At 42.4% G+C, this 12,541-nt stretch overlaps 1 protein-coding gene across 4 annotated transcripts; it reads left to right on the forward strand.

The window, feature by feature from the left end:
- The first annotated feature begins 4,964 nt into the window (after positions 1-4,964).
- Positions 4,965-12,330, forward strand: LOC118117812 (lactosylceramide 1,3-N-acetyl-beta-D-glucosaminyltransferase A). 4 transcript variants are annotated; one of them, XM_035170383.2, is made up of 3 exons: positions 6,271-6,404; positions 6,489-6,596; positions 10,306-12,330. In XM_035170383.2, exon 3 carries the CDS (start codon positions 10,521-10,523, stop codon positions 11,682-11,684), a length of 1,164 nt encoding a protein of 387 aa, XP_035026274.1. In that variant the 5' UTR covers positions 6,271-6,404; positions 6,489-6,596; positions 10,306-10,520; the 3' UTR covers positions 11,685-12,330. The 4 variants fall into 4 exon arrangements, with proteins under 4 accessions (XP_035026276.1, XP_047197817.1, XP_035026275.1 ...); XM_035170385.2 differs by lacking the exons at positions 6,271-6,404; positions 6,489-6,596 and adding an exon at positions 4,965-5,041; XM_047341861.1 differs by having other exon boundaries at positions 6,264-6,596.
- Positions 12,331-12,541: the final 211 nt, after the last annotated feature.

The raw sequence follows: 12,541 nt of genomic DNA on the forward strand, positions 1-12,541 counted from the left end.
GTTGATATTCAGCAGGTTCATTTAGTAAACTCACTGACAAATGACAGGACCTATATGATCTGCAGTGAGAAGTGTAAACACACATTTCTGTAGACTGGTGTTTTTTACAGTGATTCAATCATATACCATTATATTTGAATAGTTTCCCTGTTGTGTTGTTGCCACGTTTTTGTGGCAGAGCCTTTATGGTTATTAAGCAGCCATGCAAAGTCATTCAACTGTGAGGAGTTTCATGACGGAAGTATTTTTTGGTGGTTTAAGGATGTGGTGTATAATTCACAGCTCGAGCTTGAGAGGATCTTCAACCACACACCTAAACATCGAGGAGAATTTTAATAACTTTGCCTCTGTGCAACAATAATGCGTCAGAGATATTCAAATGTCGAGCCTTATCAGCCATAAAATCCTGCACATAAATATTTTTAAAAAGTCTGTCATGTAAACAGATGCAATAAACCAGGGTATTCAACTAAAATTGAAAGAGGTCCAGATAGAGACAAATTCTTGAAGCAAAGGTCCGAAGATCATAATGTCTAACTATTTAGTGTGATATATATTTAAGTAGCCTAGTAGTTGTATCAACATCTGCATGTACTAAATACCTGACTGTCAAATCAAATGAATTCAGTACGTATCTAAAAAGTTTGACAATATTTATTGTCACGTAACATAGAACTGAACATATATGTATATATAATGTTCTGTCATTAACTAAATAAAAGTAGGACTGCATTTCAAAATAAGAGAAAATAAATAAAATGTGAAAATTGTGCATGTTCAAATAAAGGGCTTAACTTCAGAAAAATAAAATAAAGGGAGCAAAAGCTTGAATTTCCTTTTTCTTTCACATCTTGACTCAAAAGTCTCAACCAATTTTACAGATAATAAATCTCAACACATCTTAACAATTGAACAGTTTTAGAATCACTTTCTTCCCCTCTCATATCCCACTCCCCACTTTGTTCGTCTGTTTCTCTCCCTTTCTCCTTCTCACTCCTCTGTTTCTCTCCCTTTCTCCGTCTCACTCCTGTTTCTCTCCCTTTCTCCGTCTCACTCCTGTTTCTCCCTTTCTCCGTCTCACTCCTCTGTTTCTCCTTTCTCTGTCTCACTCCTCTGTTTCTCTCCCTTTCTCCGTCTCACCTTGTTTCTCTCCCTTTCTCCGTCTCACTCCTCTGTTTCTCTCCTTTTCTCCGGCTACTCCTCTGTTTCTCTCCTTTCTCCGTCTCACTCCTCTGTTTCTCCCCTTTCTCCGTCTCACTCCTGTTTCCTCTCTTCTGTCTCACTCCTCTGTTTCTCTCCTTCTCCGGCTCACTCCTGTTTCTCTCCTTTCTCTGTCTCACTCCTGTTTCTCTCCTTTCTCCGTTCACTCCTGTTTCTCTCCTTCTCTGTCTCACTCCTGTTTCTCTCCCTTTCTCTGTCTCACTCCTGTTTCTCTCCCTTTCTCCGGCTTACTCCTGTTTCCTCTCCTTTCTCTGTCTCACTCCTCTGTTTCTCTCCCTTTCTCCGTCTCACTCCTGTTTCTCTGTCTCACTCCTCTGTTTCTCTCCCTTTCTCCAGCTCACTCCTGTTTCTCTCCTTTCTCTGTCTCACTCCTCTGTTTCTTCCCTTTCTCTGTCTCACTCCTCTGTTTCTCTCCCTTTCTCTGTCTCACTCCTCTGTTTCTCTCCCTTTCTCCGTCTCACTCCTCTGTTTCTCTCCCTTTCTCTGTCTCACTCCTCTGTTTCTCTCCCTTTCTCTGTCTCACTCCTCTGTTTCTCTCCCTTTCTCCGTCTCACTCCTCTGTATCTCTCCCTTTGTTTTCTCTCCTGTATCTCTATCTGTCTTTTTCTTTCTACCGTCTTTTCATGTGTAACTTGCCTCTAACTCTCTCATCTGTCTGCACTGTAGAGTCGCAATGTTAACCGCCGGGAATGCACAGACTTGATTAGCTGAGTGGTATCACGTGGGATGGCTTAACTCGCATGCAATTGGTCTGTGCGTTTCCTCATCCGCTAAACCACTACCGTAAAGACTACAAAAGCTGCGCCAGTTACAAATAGAAGCGCCCCGTCAGGTTTTAAATCATAACCTTCTGTTTTGGCTGTAGGTCCGGGTCCGTACGGGACGGCTTCTGGGTCCGGACCCGGACCGCGGTCCGCCTGTTAGTGACCTCTGCAATAAACCATTGGTGCTCTTAAAGGGATTTCTCACCTCATTACATGCATCATTTTGTCAGACACAGAATGAGTCTGATATTCTCCTGCCATTCAATGTTTTGTGTGTCACTCACACTGAGCACATTCATGAGGCTCAGAGCAGACCTTCCTCATATTAATTCCTCCTCTCTCTGTTGCTTTCACACTGTATATTATATTACATTGTGCTCACTTTAGAAAGCAGATAACCTCCCATGGTTTAGTCTAGGTTCAGTTCACTTTTAGGAGGCGTGCTCACAATGATGATGCTAATATGTTGATATTCAGCAGTTCATTTGGTAAACTCACTGACAAATGACCAGGACCTATATGATCTGCAGTGAGAAGTGTAAACACATTTCTGTGAACTGAGTGTTTTTTACAGTAGTTCAATCATATACCATTATATTTGGTCGTTTCCCTGTTGTGTTGTTGCCACGTTTTTGTGGCAGAGCCTTTATGGTTATTAGCTTAGCCATGCAAGTCATTCAACTGTGGGGAGTTTCATGACAGGAAATATTTTTCATGTTAGTTTTAAGGATGTGGTGTATAATTCACAGCTCAAGCCAGAAGGGATCTTCAACCCACACACCTAAACATCGAGGAAATTTTAATACTTTGCCTCTGTGCGGCAATATTCGTCAGAGATATTCAGGTAATCGAGCCTTATCAATATAAAATCCTACACATAAATATTTTTAAAAAGTCTGTCATGTAAACAGATGCAGTAAACCAGGGTATTCAGCTAAAATTGAAAGAGGTCAAATAAAGACAAATTCTTGAAGCAAGGGTCTGGAAGATCATATTGTGCAACTGTTGAGTATGATATATTTAAAGTAGCCTGGTAGTTGTCAACATCTGCATGTACTAAATACCTGACTGTCAAATCAAATGAATTCAGTACGATTCAAAAAGTTTGACAATATTTATTGTCATATGCTATAAAACTAACATTTATATATGTATATATAATGTTCTGTCATTAACTAAATAAAAACTAGGACTGCATTTCAAAATAAGAGAAAATAAATAAAATGTAAAAATTGTGCATGTTCGAATAAGGAGCAACTGGGGAAAAATGAAATAGGGAGCAAAACAGATTTTCCTTTTCTGTTTCATCTTGACTCCAAAAGAGTCGCTGATTTTTACAGATAATGAAATCTCAACACATCGTAACAGTTGAACAGTTCGAAATCCACTTTAACCCTCTCACTTATCCACTCCACTAATAATCTGTTTCTCTCCCTTTCTCCGTCTCATCATCTGACATAAACATGAATGTCATGCATGTTTCATATCATGCCATCAAGTCTCATCATGAACATATCAGCATATTAAAGATGTAATAAATATGACATATAAAACATGGTCATAATACTGAGCATATACATTTTCTCAGGTCTCACTCTGTTTCTCCTTTTCTCACATCCTCACTCCTCTGTTTCTCTCCCTTTCTCCGGCTCCTCCTCTGTTTCTCTCCCGCTTATAAGGTCTCACTCTCCTCTGAAACCTGCTCGCTCTCAGAGTCTCGCTCATATTTCCCTCTCAGCACTATGTCTCCTCCTCTGGCTATCCCTTTCTCGGCTCACTCCTGTTTATATCGCTGCTTCTGTCTCCTCCTGTTTCTCTCGGCACCTGCGACCATCGCAGAACATGTAAACATGTGTCATCTGTTTCTCTCCCCGCCTCTCTGTCTCATATGAACATGTCGCTCTCAAAGAAACCCCCTCCTGTTTCCTCTCCAGCACAATGTGATATGCATCGCCTGACACCTTCAGCGCCCAGCCAAGGTGTAAATAACGAACATGCAGTAGCAATATGTGACATGTAAACATCGAGCAAAGCTACTGTTTCTCTCCTTTCTCTGTGTAAACTCCTCTGTTTTATGTAGCTTATCTTATTATAAATATCTTGACTACTCTCCTTTGTAAGATATGCTCTCATGAACATATCTTTCTCTCAAATCTCACTCCTCTGTTTCTCTCCCTTTCTCTGTCTCCTCCCTCTATTCTCTCCCTTTCTCTGTCACTCCCTCTCTTCTCCTTTCTCCGTCTCCACTCCTCTGTCCTCTCCTTTGTTTCTCTCCCTGTGTCTCTATCTGTCTCTTTCTGCAATCTTTCATATGTAACTTGCCTCTAACTCTCGTCTGTCTGCACTGTAGAGTCGCAATGTTAACCGCCGGGAATACACAGACTTGATTAGCTGAGTGGTATCACGTGGATGCTTAACTCGCATACTAATTGGTCTGTGCGTTTCCTCATCCGCTAAACCACCGTAAAGACTACAAAGCTGCGCCAGTTACAAACAAAGAAGCGCCAAGTAAATTTTAAATCCTTAACCTTCTGTTTGGCTGTAGGTCCCGGGTCCGTACGGGACGGCTTCTGGGTCGGACCCGGACCGCGATCCACCTATTAGTGACCTCTGCAATGAAACCATTAATTGCTCTTAAGGGATTTCTCCACCTCATTACATACATCATTTTGTCAGACACAGGTGATCTGATATTCTCCTGCCATTCAATATTTTATTATATCCACTCACACTGGCTTGTCCATGAGGCACAAACGAACCTTCCTCATATTAATTCCTCCTCTCTCTGTTGCTTTCACACTGTATATTATATTACATTGTGCTCACTTTAGAAAGCAGATAACCTCCCATGGTTTAGTCTAGGTTCAGTTTAAATGGTTGAAATTGACGTCACCTAACGAGTTTTAAAAATATAAAACTGAGTAAACTGGATTTGAGAAAATGATCTCATAGTTCGATTTCCTCTGTGGTAAAGAGTCATGCAGCACTTCCTCCTGTAGTCATTTTGTCGAAGTCACAGTGAAGACAACTCACAAAGGTGCTCACGGTGAGCTAGGGTGAGGATTTAATTCACTATTAACCTGCTGCTAATTTAGATTAAATTGTTATGAAAGAAGAATGATAGCAGGTCAGTCAGACCATACACACAGGTGTGGACTGCAATGCATGTGTTGTCAGCCCAGACAACACATTGTGAAATGTTTATTTAAGTGTAAACGGTCGTGTTGTTATATGCAAGTGTTCTAAGGTAAATTACATGGGTCTTTGCTTTGGCCAACTGGAATAGTTGCCTCCAACCTTTTCAATTGGTGCAAACACCAATTAGCAGCTGCTGCATGGGGAACATCTGCATCTTTCCTGCTTCATGGAGGCCCCATGCTTTTTGCCTCTCTCTTTGCAGGAACTTACCTGCAGACGATGGTTTAAAGCTGATATTTGAAGGTATCACATAGAAGTTTGGCCTTTATTGCATTTGGGGGCAGGGTTGGCAGGAGGAGCCTGGTTATTTGCTTGGCCCCAAACGAACCTCTGGATGCTACCTGTCATGGGTATAGATGAGGTGGGGGTATAGCTAGGCCCAGATCAATTATTTTGCCTTCCTTTTGTCTTTGTGGAAGCAAGGAACAACATAGACAGCTAGCAGTGCTAGTTGTGTATTCAATTGCTAGCTTGCACTTTCACAGCATTTGTTTTCTAGGGTGGACGAGAGAGCTAAATGCACGGCAAATTAAGAAAAGACATGCAAGCAGAAAAAACACATGCAAATTAAGAAAACAAAAAGAAACATGTGCAAATACAGAAATGCGCTGCAAAATGCGAAAACAACAACTGAAATGTTTCCAGGGGACCCCAAAAGTGATGAACCTGGCTGTAGCTCCGATGCTTCATTTGCATATGTTGTTACATAGGGCGTTTCTGTATTTGCGCATGTTGCGACTTTTTGCTGCCGCGCATGTCGTCAAATTGATGACGTTTTCTTAAATTGCACGTTTCTTTTAATTGCATGTGTTTACTTAATTGTCAGTGCGTTGTGCTCTCTCGACCACCATAGTTTTCACCTAAACGGGGGTGTGGTCGTTTTGGCCTGCCTGCTCTCATCTCTAACCCATGTGAGTTTTGTTCCAAGTTCATCATGTGTCAAAAACGCCTCCAGTTCTAAAGCGACCAGATAATGGAATAAACATTTCGAGGTGAATTTACATAATGACATTGAGGCGATGAGAAATGAGAAGTTCAACTTCCCGCGTGGTGTTTTTATAGTGGACCTGTTCACGCTGGGCGTGGTTTACACCCCACTCTGAAATAGGGACGGAGGGAAGAATCGAGCCGGCAGCTGATTCGTTTGCAGGCAGGGAAGTTAGAGTCCACACACTGATGGTAGAGGAAAGATCAGAGAATAACACACACGGAGTTTGGCAGGTATTCTCACGCACACATGCGCACACACACACACACACACACACCTCCTTCCACACTGTGACACTAAAGGACTGAGCCCTGCAGATTGGTCTGTGTTCCACCTCCTGTCATCTGAGGGAAAACTCCAAGAAGAGAGAGCGTAGAAGTCAGACTGCTGCTGCTGCCTCTGTGTTGGATTCACTTGTTTTGCCGGTGAGTTGTTTTGCAGTGGTCCGTCGAGTTTCTGCTGTGCTCCCCTCCCTCGCTTGTGTGTTTCAGGTCTATTTATATGAATGGTGACTTTGGAAATATGTTGGGTGAGCTGGTTCCCTTTCGCAGGGCTTGTTTTAGATGCAGTGTGAGCGTGAGGATCAACGCTCAGTGTTGTGCGCTTGGTGTTGGGACAGCAGCTCGACCTGTTTACGGGACAATGACAACATAATGGAAAAGGAGTTGAATAGGCACCAGACAATAGTAGATCACAGAAAAACGATCAAATAACAGTTAACTATAAAAAGAAGAAAAAAAAAATCGTAAACCATCAATCAAGTTCAGACTGGAACAAGGCCATCTGAATTAAACACCGTCACAGTGTTGACAGATGACACTGGACACCTGTAACGTGAGCACTGTCTCTGTGGACATCATAACCACACAATTCAGAAGGTATTCTGTTGCGATCACTATTACTGAGATCGTCTGGTGCCGTATTCTTGGAACTGAGTATTTCCTCCTACCTGAAGTCATGTGTGGCAGCCTCTTATGAGGCGGAAAATATACGTATTACTGGAAAACACTAGATGTTTTACTGCACTATCATGTGGCATAGTAGGAGTGGCGTAAGTATATTTTCAGGCTGGACAGGGAGACAAAAGCCATCTTTAAATTGCAGCTCACACACCTAAGAACAAACATTGGACTACATTTTTATCTAAGCAGATAATGATGCTTTTACTTCAAATCACTCCAACACTGTGGAGCTGAATGAAACTTTTGTTGCTAAATAAAAACTATATATAATGTGAAAATACGTTTTTAAAAAGCAACCTTTTTCTGGACACAATGTCTCTGTCACCAGCTGTGGATTGGTTTTCATTTTCCTGATACTCTCTCACTCATATGATACATGTGTTGCTCACAGTCTAATTGTTATGTGAGCTTATCTCCATGCCGGCCACTAGACATTCATCAACTTCTGTCATGTTGCTGACAAGAGTGAGCAACTCTTGTCAGCAAGCTTTATGGCAGGCTGTAAAGTCAGGTGTCAGGCCCAGCCTAGATATGTACACTATGAAACCCAGACATGGGTGTAATATAATAGTGCAGGTTTTTTTTCCAGTGAGAGAGCGGAGATGAGGCAGAGTTTCTCATTAACAGGCAGCAAGAAAAGAAAGCCATTTCTGACCCGGTGACCTCATTAGGCACAGGCCATCCTATGATGTTTAATCCTTTGATATTCTGCAGGATGCTCTTCCTTCTCTTTATTTATGTCGGGACAAACTTGGCTGTCATTTAATTCAGGAAATCAGTTTCTTCTTCTAGTGGAAAAGGCCTTAAAAGTTGGTGAGAGTAATTTGGACTGAATGAACTCCAGCTTGATCCTGTAAAACATACTCTAGGTCCTCAGCATCAGAGATTTCAGATTTAGAATCAAGACCAAGAATTGCGCCCTCCTACAGTTCTTCTTGCAGCATCTTTATGAACATGGCAACCATAAGTCTGAGATGATTGCGACCAGCCATACTAACACTCTGGAGAAAGAAAATCAAAAGCATACTTTCAAATGCATATCAATCAGCCTATTTAGTAGATACTGTTATATTTCGAGTTTTATTTTGTTGATCTAGCTATAGTTAGCTAGCCAGAAAAGAAGCTAGCTAGCTAACAGCTAGGGTGTAAAAGTGATGTAGAAATACAAAATGTACTTTGTTTATAAAGTAAGAAAGGAAAAGGAAAATAATGATTTGTGGTAATCAAAAACAAGATATTGAATGAATACTTAGAAAAGTAAATGATGAAATACATTTATTTCAAAAATATAGCAAAGAAACACTCAGCCATGCATGAAATAACAGAGGAAGTGAATACGGGTCATTTTTGACCGATGTGCATTAGAAGGGTAGTGATACAAAAACGATTTCTATTCAAAAAGTGACAAAGGAAAAATTTAAATAAGGATTTGTGATGATCAAAAACAAGTTAATTGGGGAATAACTGAAATACTGAATGATGAAATTCATTCACTGCAAAGATATAGAAAATAAAAACTGAGCCGGGTCACTTTTGACCCATGTTGTGTATCAAAGAATTGAAAAGCTCTTGGGGTGCAATTGGAGTCCCCCCTCGGTTTGAGCCCCCGGGGCGGAAGCGCGCTATTCTTGTAGCGCATTGTGCCGCAGAGCTGGTTCTGACACCGCCCATTGTGTCCGAACGCTTTCCATGACTCTCAGCGATTTCAGTGGGTCCACGCCTTAAACCCCTCCATTATGGAAGAGCTTGCGTTGCAGCATTTGCTGTGTAGGCTTTTGCATTCAGTGGCCATCCCGATCCCCTAACCCCCAACCCACCCACCAACGTTTTGACTTTTCAGCGAACGTTTCTACACCTTCACAGAAACGACGAGTGTTACGTTGGTGCAGCCAAATGAAAATATTACAACATTTTCTGTCAGGTTTGGACAGAGAGAGAACTCAGACAAAGAGACAACAGACAGGGTCGTCAAGGGTTAAATTAGATGTAAAATAAAAGGAACGAAGCTAGGTCACATTGCGTTATCAAGATCTATGAGTCCTTTGTGTTCATGATTGAGTTCCTTAGGTCCATTTTCTAACACACCATACAAAAGAGAGGGAAAGAATAGGGGGTGTGTATAAAGACCATTCCTTTAGTTTCAGTTCTTGAATGATTTAAATCCATCAAGTGATTGTAGGAGATTCTTTACTTACTGACTGACACAAAAAAAGTAAAAGGAACAATGCTAACACTTGTTTACCTCTCATTGACAAATGGTGGTTACCAAATCTGGACCATGTAAAGGCCCTTGCACTTGTTTCAGCAGATGGGGATAACTAAAGTCATGTTTCCAATTCACACATTTATACATGTAGTGTTTTATTGCCTTTTTCTCGCTGTTGTTTTGTATTTATTAGTATCATCAGTTGTTGGTACTTTTACTGTCCCAACTTTGTGTGGGGGTTTGTAGCTCAATGAGTACCTACCTCGTATCTGGACTCAGTACATGACGAACAGCAGTGCTGTCATTTATCTTTTGCCTGATGATGTCAAAATTCAGTTTGAACTGATCACAACAAAGGTCCTGTATGTGATAAGTGATACGCACCCATTTTTATTCTCTGTTTAAGTTTTGCCTCATTTTCTTTTTCTTTTCTTTTTTCCCTTCCTCCCATGCTGGTGCAGGATAGGAGTGAGGGAACGTGGGTGGGAGGGGATTTCTAGTATATGATATAATATTATTTTATATTATATATGTTGATTGATCGCAAAACTTAACAAAAACAAGTGGGAAAATTTCTGTTTAATGTAGTTGACATTGTGCTGCTGCATTAAAACCCAGTGCAGTCCTAGTGAGACGTGTTGAATTAATTAAACTAAACTCATTGAATGAATAAATTGTCTGTACTTTTAACATATTGAGGGTTAGATGATGTACTTACATCTGTTTCAAAATTAAATAGAGGTTTCTACAGTCATGACCCAACATGACAGAAGGATGCATGTGTCAGTCTTGGCTTCCAAATATAGAAGATATTGGTCAAGACGACATTGAGTGGAAATGCCATCAACTGTGGTGTGATGGCATTTCCACTTCCTGCTGTTGAAAGAAAAAGAAACTGAATTTTTAACGCTTGTGTTTCAACAAAGCTCATACAGTCACCATGTGCTCTTTCCTCTCGCATCCCAGCAGACCCAGTGACTCCCATCACCGCCCGTGCCTCCTGCTGGATGTGGACAGCCTAGGATGGAAGACCCACCACAAGCTGCTCTGAGGCACTGCAACACTACACGCTCAACCCCCGCAACTTTGGTCGTCTTGTCTCCTCCTCAGACGCCGACACAACCAGCTGCTTCGCCGCCATCGCTTGTCAGACCACCACCACGGCGTGACGAGATTCCAGGATGTTTTTGAGGTTCCGCCGATTACGGAGATGCCAATGTGTGCAGCTGATGACCACCTGCCTGGTGCTGTCAGTGGTGATGGTCTGCTGGGAGCAGCTGGACAACAGTGTTGTCAGTCACGTCAAGTCCTACTCCTACCGCTACCTGGTCAATCGCTTCTCCTACATCAACAAGAGCTTCACCATCCCACGTGAGCAGGCAAGAAGCTTCAGCAACTTCCGCTACCTGCTGGATCACCCGGACAAGTGTGCTAACAAGGACGTCCTCCTCCTGCTCTTTGTCAAAACGTCCCCAGGGAACACTGAGAGGCGTAAAGCCATCAGATCCACCTGGGGTAATGAGACCTACATCCAAAACACCTTGGGAGTGACTGTCAGGGTGGTGTTTGCCTTAGGAGCGCCTCGGACCAAGACGGAAGAGCCTTCTTGGAGGAAAAGGAGTAGGGTGGGCCTCCAGGAGCAGCTCATCCATGAGGACCGTCTCCATGGTGATTTGATCCAACAGGACTTCTTAGACTCTTTCCACAACCTGACCCTAAAGCTGATCCTACAGTTCCACTGGATGCACAGCCGCTGTGCACACGCCCGCTTCCTCATGACTGCCGACGACGACATCTTCGTCCACATGCCCAACCTGGTGAGCTATCTGCAGGACATGAGCAGCAGAGGCGTCACAAACTTCTGGATCGGTCGAGTGCACAGAGGGGCACCGCCCATCCGCAGAAAAGACAGCAAGTACTACGTGCCCTTCGAGATGTACCCGTGGTTGTCGTATCCTGACTACACGGCAGGGGCTGGGTATGTTGTCTCCAGCGACGTAGCAGACAAAATCTATCAGGCCACACTGACCCTGAACGCCTCTCTTTACATAGACGATGTGTTCATGGGCATCTGCGCCAATGCCGTCGGTGTGACCCCACAAGATCATGTCTATTTCTCGGGGGAGGGCAAGGCGCCTTACCACATGTGTATCTATGACCAGATGATGACCTCACATGGTCACGTGGAGAATATCTATGACTTGTGGAAGGCCGCGACACGCCCACAGGTGAAACAGTGGACCTCTGGAGTCGTAGGTAGGCTGTACTGCACGGCCGTGAAAATGGCTCTTCTTTGTAAACCTTACTATGTCAACACATACCCCTGCAAAGCAGCCTTTTTGTAGTACACCTGAATAGGTGTTTGTGTGTGTCAGTATGTGACAGAGAGCGAAAGCGTGTGTCATGGAGTGTGTCTGTGCAACATAATGAAATGACGAACATCACTGCGAATATTACCTCAGTCCTTTCGGACACCAGCGTCTGTCAAAAGACTGGAAACATGGTGTGTGTGAGGAAAAGAGGTCACATGATTTATCTCTGTTAGTGGGACATCACCAAAATAACAATGACCACTGGTACAACAATGCACTGACACTGGTGTTGGACTGACTGCAGAATGTGATGAAAAACCAGGCACTCTAATCACGGCTCACTCTCATTTACCTGCTTTATTACATTGAGAGTGAAATAATTACATTTTTCTAAAAGTGTTTTAAACCCCTGACTGCCCAATAAGGAGATCTGTTTTTCTAAACTGATGGTGCAAAACATTTGGCTTGTGGTCATGATCACTTATTGAAGGAAAAAAACAGTCAGATCTAAAACTGCCTCCATGACGTGTAACGGATAACGTGTAACTGAGAAGACTTCCTGTGCAGTAATGACAAGCTACGAAGTTAAGTATGTTATAGGGGGTTTCTTTTTTTTGTAATGGCATTAGTGATTTTTTTAATGAAATAAAATCCACACTCTGTTTCAAGTGACAAAAGAGGTGTCAAATGTTGTCAACGTTATTTATTTTTAATGTAGTAATCAATCATGCCCTGACGTGCCATGAGTAAACATGAGCTCAGGAAACATCTTAGTATGAGGAAGCTAAACCAGTTGAGGATTTCATCGCTTCAACTGCTGTTAAATTACAATATCAGGTGAAACAGTGGATCTCAAAACAATCTGTCTGTCCCAGATATATAAAACACTT

The sequence above is a fragment of the Hippoglossus stenolepis genome, chromosome 11 (assembly GCF_022539355.2).
Source record: "Hippoglossus stenolepis isolate QCI-W04-F060 chromosome 11, HSTE1.2, whole genome shotgun sequence".
In the NCBI taxonomy this organism is placed as follows: Eukaryota; Metazoa; Chordata; class Actinopteri; order Pleuronectiformes; family Pleuronectidae; genus Hippoglossus; species Hippoglossus stenolepis.